At 41.5% G+C, this 12,732-nt stretch overlaps 1 protein-coding gene across 4 annotated transcripts in view; it reads right to left on the bottom strand.

The window, feature by feature from the left end:
* Positions 1-12,732, bottom strand: part of LOC113580384 (chloride channel protein 2-like) — a 66,471-nt gene that overhangs the window by 14,673 nt on the left and 39,066 nt on the right. For all 4 annotated transcript variants that reach the window (XM_035533936.2, XM_035533938.2, XM_035533937.2 and 1 more), the window contains 5 exons: positions 12,257-12,341; positions 6,958-7,113; positions 1,204-1,273; positions 861-971; positions 53-266 (listed from right to left, as the gene is read on the bottom strand). In XM_035533936.2, the coding sequence (XP_035389829.1) occupies positions 53-266; positions 861-971; positions 1,204-1,273; positions 6,958-7,113; positions 12,257-12,341 (636 nt within the window). The remainder of the gene's footprint in view (positions 1-52; positions 267-860; positions 972-1,203; positions 1,274-6,957; positions 7,114-12,256; positions 12,342-12,732) is intronic.

Below are 12,732 nucleotides of genomic sequence, written 5' to 3'. Positions count from 1 at the left end.
TGGGACAGGATGGAGGGATAGAGGGTGTGGACAAGGGTGGAGCGATACTCACTCGTGGTGACCCCAGCCAAGCTCAGGGAGGTAGGGTAGCTTCTTGATGCGTATGATGGAGTCGTAGATGGAGGGTTGTAGACTCTGGGCTACGGCGTTGGCAAGGATGACAGCTATCATAATGGGTAAGATGTGGCTGATCTGGCCCGTGAGCTCGAAGACGATCACAGCCGTCGACACAGTGTGCGTTACAGCACCCGACAGGGCTGCGGCACCTGAACACACGTGCGCGCGCGCGAGTAAAACAAAGAAGAACACACAATGGAAAGAAAGAAAGGGAAAGATGGGGGTAGTTGTTATACACAAAACAATGAAACACTGACAACTATTGTGCACACCATTATTCTAACTATTCCTGCTGAAAATGTTACAGCAGCATGATGCAGAATGAGCAACAAAATTACAACACAATGGGAATATAAAATATATATAAAAAATATAATATAAAAAACATTTATATAAAAAAACAACAACAAAAAAACCAAAACTGAAGACATTGAAGAACAAAGACTTGATTGGAGCAGCAGAAGAGTTCTGAAATTCAACTACACAAGTAAATACAGTAAATAAATGCACTGAGAGTGAGAGTGAGGTTGTGTGTGAGCGTGCGGGGGGGGGGGGTTGGCTCTGAGCGTTCAAACGTTGCATTCTTCTGCCCAGAGGAAAGCCAAAATCCAAAACATCTTCGTGAGGCTGTGATGGCTCACAAAAGGTAAAAGCTACTGATCACACCTCTCGCACAGTGAGAAGCATCTGCACTTAGGAAGAGAGAGAGAGAGAGGGTGTGTGTGTGTGTGTGTGTTTCTTACCCACTACAGCATATCCTCCTGGTACAATGGAATAGACAACACCGTCTGAGTGAATACCTTCAGGAAACCAGGCAGCCATGCTCTCTCCCACCAACCTCCCGAAAGCAGCACCTGATGCATATACATGCGTGTAAAAATACATTTAAAAAATTTTTTTAAAAAACCCCCAAAAAAACAAAACCAAAAAAAAAAAAAAAACACACACAATTTTTGGGAGGTGACTAGACTGTTCAATGAACATTCAGACATTTTCCATGGTCTTATTCTCCCTAAGCGAACATATCTAGGACTACAGCCTAACCCCCCTCCCCCCCCCCAAACACACACACACACACACACTTACCAATGACGAAGACTGGCATGAAAGCACCACAGGGAACAGGGATGGTGGTGGCAAGAGCTGACATCCAAAACTGGAGTCACAGAGAAAGAGAAAGGGAATTGATCACTGTTAAATTACAATGAAAATGCAACCAACGTGAAGCCAGCTAACCAGGTTTGGTAATGCTACAATACTCTGTTCTTGCTTTAATTGCTTTATCGGAATATTTTATTCAGCCTAAACAGATTAGGGAGTCCAGGGGAACAATTAGGATAGAGTCGGTTGAGAACTTTCTCTAAACCACTGTAGGTCCCATGAAGCCCAACTCCAGCACCATTTATCATTCTAATTACCCTCTATGTGACAAAATGGAGCTTCATTAAAAAGATTCAAAAGGAAAGTTTGCATTGCCTTCCCTTTGTCTCACATGCATGAACATGTCAGAAGCACCATAAGTGCATATGGACACGACACACACACACACACACACACACACACACACATTTTTTCCACAACTCTCTCATATACACACGCACACAGTGTAAACAACTACATTAGACCTGTGCATGCAATAACTGACCCTCCCCAGTGGAAACGTATGCTCTGGCCTTGAGGCCTCATCATGGGTGGAGATGGGTGGAGCAGGTCACCTCAGCGCTGGCCGAGCACTGCCAAAAGCGCTTCACACAACCCACTAACTCTATAACAGATAAGAGCCTGCTGGGCACAAACCGCACTTTGAATCGATTGGTTTCATTTTGAGGAATGAGCAGGAAACTGTAATGGAGCGCCCTGTCTGTGAAAGAAGGAGAGAGAGAGGATGGTGTGGGCATGAGTATGAGTGCGGAGCGGGGAGGACACAGCAAGGTGGCAAGGGCCGGAACGCAGAGACGGAACAGAGGGGAATCTGGGAATGTACAGGAATTCAGCTACGTGGGAGGAGCTTCAGGCACAGCCTACCTGCCTAACTTACATGTCTGTAGACAGCAGTGTCTGTATACATACCCACACAGGCACACACTACCCGCACACACCTACCCACTTACCTGCATCACCAAGCCAATCTCCCCTGCCCCTACCTGTGACTCTCCCACCCATGCACACATCCACCCTTGCACACATCCACCCTTGCACACATCCACCCTTGCACACATCCACCCTTGCACACATCCACCCCTGCACACATCCACCCCTACACACATCCACCCCTACACACATCCACCCCTACACACATCCACCCTTACACACATCCACCCCTACACACATCCACCCTTACACACATCCACCCTTACACACATCCACCCTTACACACATCCACCCTTACACATGTACACACCCACCTGTTCCCTCCCACACCCATTTTTGCTTGGCAGGGAACAGACTTAAGTTAAGCACAGATCTTGGGAAGTGTCTTCGTGAACTGATTTCCTTCCTGATGATCTTTTTGCCTCCTTAGTCTCTCTTCTGCTTGTCCCTTTCTCTTTTCTCTCTCCTGCATTGATGGCATCATTTATATCAATCAATCATTCTCCTTATTTGCTCTTTGTGTGTGTACGTGTACTTGAGTGCAACAGGGAGAGAGGGTGGGGGAGGTATTAAGAGAGAACTTTAAAGAGGAACGGGACAGATCAGTATGTCATTTAAAGTTCATCCTTCTTTATATCAGCAAGCTGTGTGTGTACACATAGCCTCACACACACACACCCACATAACCACCCCCCCCCCCCCCCCCACACACACACACACAGTGGGATGGTAAACGTATTTAAGACCGATGGGATTGAAGAGCTCCAAAGAACTCATAAAACAGCTTAGTGAAGGCCATTCTATGTACACAGACACACACACTCTTTAAAAAGGTCCCACTTCCTCCATAGCACACAGGGCACTTGTCCCCATGGTGATACTGACGACATCACTTCCTGGCCGGTGACCGGCTTTGCCCAGGTTCTGCTTTGGTTGCCAAGGCAACACACTCATGCAGGTACCAGCAGATGTAAAGTAACAACACACATGCACACACGCACACAGCTGCAACTTCCCACATTAGGGAAACACTCCAATTACCTAGTTATCAATCTATGGGACTGCATTTCATCCGACAAAGTATAAGAGCACCCAGACACTTAGCCTGGCCTTTCCCGAGGCACAGGGCAGACTGCACAACTGCAGCCTTTGAACAGCTTACATGATCTGAATAGCTCCTTTGGGACCTCAGACCAAGAAACAAAGCAAGTTACTAAACAACAACAACAACAACAACATTATCTGAACTCATGTTAGTTTTATTGTTTTATTCATTGCTCCCTGTCACCCTTTGGTGTTTCTCTCTCTTTCCCTTGTTGCCCAAGTTACTGCCAAGGGGCATTTGCCAAAACCACAGACACACTGAATCTGCACAAGCACTAAAACACAAGCACACACAAAGGCACACAAACACTCAGGATGAATAACTACATGTTGTATCTGGTGAGTGTAGCTTTCATCACTGGGCTCCTGCCCTAAATGGAGTTTTAAGAGAAAGCAATACAACGTTGGCCAATTAGCCTAAAGGCCAACCTCAGCAGTGCAGACTGTTTTCTAGCAAGTATTTTTAAATTGTTTTTATGCCAGCCATGCAAACTCTAGTGCACACAGTATGTATGTATAGTATGTACTGTAACATTTAAAACGTACATATAAGGAGATATATAAGCAGCGTGCAGTTAAAAGGTAGGGTCGGGCCAATATCTAACTGGGATATGACAATGTTTACAGGGAAACATCACAATGGACAATGGCATCACCTAAACCTGGTGTGGCACTGCTTGATGTCCTCCATTTAAAAAATAGTGGTCAAAGGATTTATCCTGTTTATTAGGCAATACTTTTTCATTTTAGCTCATTTAGCTTCACTTCCTTGAATTGGTTTTGCCACTATAGACATACATTCAACAAAATAAAAACAATTATTTACATTTACAACATTGCGCAGACACACTTATGCAGAGCAACTTACAAAAGTGCTGTCCTACCCTAACCAGTGCAGTAGGTTAGAGTTCGAGATACCATTGAACTAGAATACTGTTGAAATGCAGGGATCAAATGATCATACCTAGCAGTATAAGCTCTATAACAGACAATGATAAGTGCAATAACAAACCATATCAAACTATAATGAGTTTTGGTTACCCAAAAGGTGCAGGATCAATGGCCATTTCAAAAATTCCACAAACAGTTGTCTTCAGTCTATGTTTGAAGTCTGCAAGGGACCTTGCTGTCTGGACAGCTAGTGGAAGTTTGTTCCACCATCTGGGAGCCAGGACAGAGAACAGTCTCAATGCTTGTCTTCCATGAGAGCACGATGTTTCAAACCGAGCCGTACTTGAGGTTCAAAGTATCCAAGGCACGGCTCGGGCTCTGACTATTGCCATCATGGTTATATTATATAAAACGTTGTACATTTTTTAAAAAATGTTCACATGAATGAAGTACAAAATAAAGCATAACTTAGCATTTAATGGTTGTACAAAACCAAAAAGAAATTAAAATAACTGATTACCCAAAAAGGGGGAAATGGCTGTTTGTGTTTTTCGTGTGCTCAACATCACGATGTCTGATGATGACGACGACATCATCTATTAGCCCAACCCCAGTTAAATGTCATCAGTGCATGAACACAGAATGACGATGAAAACATATAAAATGTATACACATAAGGTTTAAATAAATACAGAAATAATCAAAATAAGAATGTAAACTAGCAGAATGCCAGTCTAAATAAAAATGTTTTCAACTGCTTTAGAAAACTAGTAACAGCAGGTGCTTGACAAAGGTCAATTGGTAAAGGAGTTCCAAATTTTTGGAGCATAAAAACAGATGCTCGGCCATCTTTTTGTGCATCCTAGGAACATACAATAAAGCAGCAATTTAAGCACGAGTTTCATTCTGAAATGAATGTAGGTGCAAATCCATTAAGACATTTAAAAACTGTAAAAGAATTGTAAAAATCAATTCTAAATAAGACAGACAAAACTGGGTGTTGTGTTCCCTCTTTTTTGTACATTAAAACTCTTGCTGCAAAATTTTGAGCAAGCTGCAGTCTGCTGAGTGTGGTTTTTGGTGACTGAGTATTAGAAAAATTAAAAACATGAATTGTCTTCTCTGCATCTTGGTTTGAGAAAAGATATATAACACAAGTTGGACCCTAAGTAAAAAAACAAACATTAGTAACACTATGTATAAGATTTAAACGTTAAAGTGGAGCCTAAAATTCTAACAAGAATTCCAATTGCTTCCTTCGATTTTGAAGCCTTTTTCTTCTTTTGATTAAAAAATACCATCATCCAATTAATAATACTGAACAGAGAGGTTTTTAGTCTCTTTAAAACACATGCATCATTTGGCTCTACAGAAATATACAATTGCGTGTAGGAGTCAGTTATCACTGCCATGTTTTGTAATAAATGTGACCTATTGGAAGCAAGTACAAAGAAGGGAAACGCAGGCCTGACACAGATCCTTGAGGAACAGCATAAAGTGCATCATGTTCATTGAAATGATGCTCAGCTAGACTAACAAAGTACTTTCTACTTTGAATGCAGCTGCCTCACCTTTCCATCTTCTTATTAGAATTTCATAGTGTACTGTTAATTTAGTTCTCCTCTAAACCCGTTCAGCTTCATGGCAGTCCTGTTTGAGTTGCTGCAGCTGTTCAGTTTTCCCCCAAATTCTTTTAGACAGACAGCATTTTTCCCTCCATTCTGGTGCAACTGCACCCAGAGTCGATCTCAGCCTTGAGTTGAACGTCAACCATTTCATGCACGACCGTGTTTTTTCAGCAACAAGATATCTATGATTTAAAAAAAATACTAAAAATGCACGGTTATCGTGTTAAAATACAGTTTATTTTAAACATTTGAATTCTCGTCTTTTTTTTTTTTACTTGTAAAAACATGCAACAGTGGTCATCTGGTTTCATTTATTTTAAATACACGGCACATGAAATAACTTTGCTCTAACGTACGTCCTCATTTAACGGCAGAACACACTTAAGACAGCAGTAAGGCTCACAAGTGTAAAAACTCCAGCAACACTGCTGTGCCCGAGATAGACACCTGCTCAACACCCACAACCATGGCACTACCACGGCAGGACCATTGCTGCGTAGAGAATGGCCCTCAACCCAAATAATATTCGGTCAGCAGTGGACACATTGCTCACTACTGGTAAAGGGTCGCTGACAAACTGTTCACAGCAGCCGATGAGACACAGTCTGAAATGATACACCTATGTAATGCAACTAGAAAATGTGTGTACTGATTAAAATGTCTGGCCAGTGGAGGCACAAGGCAGGCTAAAATGCTGAAAAGTGCATAAACATGCAAGAGGATGCTCTAGGTGGACAGACTTCAATAAAATGCCCCATTTCCTTGCAACACTTCCTCTCACGTTTTCCTTTATTTTTCTCTATCTGCCCTTTCATCCATGTAGACTGCTACGCTTTTCAAGCCACAAGCTGTTGCACTTTCTCCATCTTGCACAACACGCCTGTCGGGCTGAGAGCAAGCGGGCGAAAGAGAGAGGCCAGAGAGGGAGAGAGAAAGTGTGTGTGTGAAAGAGCGCATGTACACGTACTTCTCCCTGCCTGTCGGACAGTCACAGAGTCAGTATGTGTTTATTTACAAGCTTTTAATGGTGTGTTCATGCATACTTGTGCACCTGCTTTCACATTACATTGTTGGCATGTCTGAAACTGTCTTCCCAATGTTGAATTGTAATGATTAAGGTGCTTACCTTCATCACGATGAAGACGACAAGTGTGACAAAAACATTAGCCTGTGGGTGCTTCCAGGCAGCGGCATGTCCAATATACTCAAATTCCTCAGCGATGCCTTGTTTGGCCCATGTACGGTTGTCAAGCAGTGTTACCAAGGACTCTTTTTGGGTCAGCTGCAAACAGGAAGTGGGCAAAGGTGAATTGGAGATTTGCGGCAACCAGGAAGTGTACACAGGTAAGACAGGAAGGGATGCTGCTCACAGAAGTGTGCACAAGTAAATAGGAAAAGTACACAAGTAAACAGGAAGGACTGTCCCTTTTCAAAAGGGTTTTTAAAAATGACTTAAGCTTTAAAACAGTTTCATATGGGCAGGCAACTACAAAAATGAGAAAACAAATGACCAACCTCATATAAATACAATTTTAGCAATCCATGATTCATCAAATTGTGTACAACCTTATGGTAACACTGATGAAACATTCTGCATCCATGTATATACATGTTTACATGTTGGTGTGCGTTGCGCCCATTTCAGGCTGTGGTCTGATGTTAGTCATGTTTGAGATAAAGGCAGTTTATTAAGTGTTTTTCACAGACAAAGACTCTGAGTCACTCTCATTAGAGAGCGGGTGGGAGCAAGAAGGTGAGGAAGAGAGACAGACAGAAGAAAAGAGAAAGTAAACACACCATAAAAATAAAAAAGTATAAAAATGATAACAGCCAGCGCATCTCTGTTCGCGAACCAAAGGAGTGTGGGATGCGTTATGAAATTATATTGATGGTGTGTGTATGTAGGCTAATGAATGTCTCCATGTTCCTTTGTCTTATTAGAAAGTATTAACAGCAACAAGTCCAAGACACATTGTGTGTGTGTGTGTGTGTGTGTGTGTGTGTGTACACACACACACACACACACACACACACACACACACCTCCTCTTACCTCACTCTCTCTGATTGGTGACTCATCCACTAGACTCTGCCAGACACTAATGTTCAGCTCTCCTGTTTATCAGCTAATGCCAGATCACCCTTCTCTATTCCTCTCTGGCTTTCTTGTTGCCTTGCTATTGCTATCTGTGCCTTTGTCTCCTCCGATAATTTCATGCCACTTTCCCTCCCTTGCTGATCATTTCCTTTCTCAAGAATGGATCTGTAGAGTTTAATATCAGTTAATGCATATGAATATAAATGTAACATGCACTAAATGAGGTTTTATATATATATATAAAAACATGGCTGTCCTGACTCAAACTCTGCATTGTTTCTTTTAAGTCTAAAACTGAGATGTTCCAGTAGAAGAATGTATTATTTTATTATTTTATTGTTCCCAAGGTCAAGTATGGCCGGTTTATCGCCAGTCCAGTTAAAACACACTTATGAGCACCAAACAATAACTTGCGAGTAAGATGGATTTGGGGAGGTAGGAGATTAATACTGCCTTGAACCACCACACCTAGTATAAAAAAGCAAGGATGTTTGTACAGTTAAAACACATTTAAGCTTTACTTTACTTCTTTCTGGAACAGGGTTAATCACATGGCAGGACCAAAACAAGGATGAGTATGTAAAAACATCATTTGTGCATTTTTGCCATGCTGATGGCTTTAGAGGGCTGATTTCATTGAGACTATAAAAGGTGTTCAATGTGGTCAATGCGATATTTAAACAATATTTTCTAGAGCTTTGTTGCAGACTGATTTATTCCCCATATTTCTTCTAATATCTGGCAACTCTTCAGATCTTTGGTATTTGCCAGACCCTCTTTCAAAAGATAACAGCAGTGCCTGTGGATTACTTGGTAAATTAAAGATTAGTAAGGAATAAGTGACCTGTTTCAGAAAAAAAGTGAGCCTATAGTGGTGCATCAGTTGTGGATTGCAGGACACTTTATAGAGATCTATATAAAATCTCTAACTTGAAGGTGTCCATAAAAGTGTTTAGACAGAGATCTGAATTTTTCTTGTAACTGTTGAAATAACATTAATGTATTGCTCAGATAACGATCAGATATCTACCTTGTACCACTGATAGAAAATACTATTTTGTAAGCCAGGGGGAAGGTCTTATTCATAATTAAAGTTTAATCAGGTGACAAGCTGTCCTTTCCAAAAAATGTGTTAATTTCCTGCTAGACTTTTAAAAGTACTGTGAAAGAGAAAATTACTTTGGGCTTCCGGTGGTATAACAGTTTTGCTTGCAGTAAAAATGCATCAAAAAAAAAAACAACATTCTAGGCCTGATTATGGTTCCTGCAAAAGCCAATCAATAATGAGTCTAATGTGACATGCCCAATTACAGAGACGTATATTAGGTAAGGCTAGCACACCTTTAATCTTTTGAAAGTTGAAGCCTTGTTAAACTGTGTCTAAATTTTTTCTTATGCCAAATAAATATGTGCCTTTCCAAATCAGTAATACATTTTTGTAATATGAAGCAGCATCATCTGTAGAGGATTTAAAATATCCTAGGAAGTACATTCATTTTTATTAGGTTTATCCTACAAATTGGCAAGTCCATCCACTGATCCATGTCCTCCTTTACAGCCTTTTGTACTGGATAAGAATCGAGACCAGCTAGCTTCTTCAAATTAGGACAGAACTGTATTCCAAGGTAACTAAATCAATGTACTATTTAAAAGGGAAAAGTGGAAGTCAAGTCCCAATTGGAGTTGCTTCTGATTTAGTAAAGTTGAACTTATAACCTGAGAAACAGCTAAAATCTCCCATCAGCTCTATAGGGGTTGGGCTGGGTTCAGAAAGAAACACCAGTATATAATCTGCATACATAGTTATAATAGGAGTTGCTTGGTGATTGTGAGGGGTTCCAATACTAAAGCGAACAACAAGGACATCCTCGTCTAGTGGCTTGTTCAAGATCACAGGGTGGGGCACGCATGCCTTTTGTCCGGACTGAGAACTGGGGGGACTTTTCTCTATCCACGTCATACATTTTTCCCCCAGACCAAAACACTGCAGTATATTAAACAAATATCCCCACTCCAACTGATCATATGCCTTCTCAGCATCCATAGACATCTACAGCTATGTGTTATGTTACTGTGTGATGTCAAGATGCCACCTGACATTTGAAAGAGTCCATCATGAATAAATCCTGTCTCATCTGGCAGGTCCAGATGCGGGAGTTGTTCGCCAGCCTTCTAGCAAGCATCTTTGCTAAATATTTCCTGTCCATATTTATTAGTAAGATTGGCTGATAGTAAGGAAATTCATCAGAAGGTCTTTTTTTTCAATATAATGGAAATGTTTGCTTGATATAATGATGCGCCATGCTTCTTTCAAGAGAGTCTGAGAACATATTTAAAGGTTTGTTGACAATCATGTTTTATAAGAGATATAAGCAAGCTCAGGAGCCTTTCCTGATTTAAGTGTAGTGTCTCCAGAACCTCTCATCTAGAAAGCTGCCTGCACAGAGTGCCCCCAACTTCCTCAGATTATTTAGGTACATCCATATTCTCAGGGCAGGCATTTCAACAGATTATTTGTACAATTGTTCATAATTGTCCTATTAATAATTTTTAGCTGTTACCTGCAATTTTCTACTCAAATCTTTAAGTGCTGTGATATGAATGTATCTGAGGCAGATTGGGTAGCTAAATTTTCTTTGGCTGTGGCATAAGAGAATATAGACTCCCTTAGGAATGCCTTAAGAGGGAAGATCTTATTCCTTACTAGTCATACAAGTCCAAAAAATAACTCCATTGGTTTTCCAAACATTGCAAAAAGGTGGACTACATAGCAGCAAAGCATTCAGTCTCCATGATTTAAAAGCAGGACCCCTGTATGGGGAAGCAGTATTAATTGTGTCTGAGGTATGATCAATAGTGAAGATTCACTATTCACTATTGAATTGAGTCTTTCCAGTATATGTCTGAATGTAAAAATAATCAATTCTTGAAAAATAATTTAATGTCAGCCATGAAGTTTCTTCTTTTAGGTTGTTACTCCCACACATCATATAGAGTAAAATCAGAGCACAGAGCTTGCAGCACCTGACTTACATGAGTCCATTTTCTCATGTAGGTTTTCGATGAGCTGCCACATGCTCAAGCAAATGTCAGTTCTGACTTCACTCGGGTCCAAGTCAGCATGCGCAGTCAATCTTCAGGCAATCATTTCTGCATCCGAGTCCAAGAAATTGCAGCAGCCACAACTCAAAGTACTCATCTTTTGAGAAAGTTTTTGTGCCGTCTTCTGTTGCGATATTCCAAATGATCCAGGTCCGACATCGTTTCATCCATCTTTTTAAGGCACAGAGCTAGTTTGGGTTTTGTCAAAGTTGGCTTATCCTCCAGGTTGAAAACAGTGAAACAAGAACTGCCATCTTGAACTTTCATAGAAACTGAGTCAAGAGCTGCAGCAAACCGGCTAAACGGTTTGGTCCACTGCTGTTGCGTCGTTAAAGGTTATGTCGTTAATTATTTGGTCAGTATAAGTGTTGTTCGCACGGTCGCCATCACCCATGACAGTGGCCTGTGTGTTCCTTCCGTCCTCTGTAGACATTTTTTCTGCAAGTTCCAGTACCCCTTGTTAAACATTATTACACAGAAAATGAGACAGTGTGTGCATAATTGTTATAATTTCTGTGGTGGTTGTCGGGAGAGATGTGATCTTGTTCATTTCAGCTCAGCATCATTATACTTGTTTAATACTTGTAAAATGTGCAGTTGTTTATTAGATATTTTTGTGCGTTAAAATGTTTAATTACAGCAGTATAAAAGTTTGCGATTTATAAAATTCATTTTCTAATCAGTGTATAGCCTTTCTGCTTTATGACATTTTTTATTGCACAATGAAGTGAAATCTATGGAAGTGTAGTAAGAAAAAAATGAGGAATGTGGGTCTGGACAAAGTGAACTGTTGGGAATTGATTCCATTCCACATTCAGTTTCCATGAAGAGTGACCTAACCACGATGAACCTCGCACTCACGTTTAGAAGGAGCATTTCACCATTCTCTCTGCTGAGTATACATTAACATTTTACATTAATGGCATTTAGCCGACACTTTTATCCAAAACGACTTACAATTATGACGACTGAATACAATTCAAGCAATGGAGGGTTAAGAGCCATGCTCAGGCGAGCAACAGCAGTAACTTGGCAGTGGTGGGGCTTCAACTGGCAACCTTCTTATTAATTGACAGGTACCTTAACCACTGAGGTAACGTAGAGGTGAGTTGTGTTGCGCAATGTCTCAGCCTGCCCCCACCACCCCCAAACAAACACTCAACCTGTCCTAACCCATCTCTCTAGAGTCTGTGGTGTGTGCATGGTTTGGTGTGTGTGCTAGTTACCTGGCCTGCCATGAACTGTCCGAATCCAGGAGGGAAGGTCAGAGTGGAGATCAGCAAGGTAACCAGAGCAGGATACAACAAACGCCTGCAAACACGCATGTACCCACACGAGAGGTAAGTAATTGCATAAATAATGTATCTGTCCACTCTTATCATAAACGTTCTGGTCAGGGCTGGGTTTCATTGTCTGTTCGTAAGTTTCAGTGACGAAGCCACGGTGATGAGCTCCCGCCTCCGGGACTGAGGGAGCTGGAGGGCAAGCAAGAAGTGGCTTGGCACTGCGCATCCCTGGAGCGGCCGGTGCGCAGAGACTCACTCCAGTGGTCTTGGAAAGGGGGGATAGGGATGCAGGCACTCTAGTACCAAGCTTGAGTTGTTGTTTTTTTGTGTGCGCGCGTCTCCCTTTCTCTTCCTCCACACACACTTGCACATTTACACACTCATACCAAACAGAACAGGATGTGGTAGGCACCCAA

The sequence above is a fragment of the Electrophorus electricus genome, chromosome 17, assembly GCF_041902795.1.
Source record: "Electrophorus electricus isolate QZ-2024a chromosome 17, ASM4190279v1, whole genome shotgun sequence".
Lineage (NCBI taxonomy): Eukaryota > Metazoa > Chordata > Actinopteri > Gymnotiformes > Gymnotidae > Electrophorus > Electrophorus electricus.
Note: the sequence above shows the minus strand (reverse complement) of the source record. Positions and strands in the feature narration are given on the sequence as shown.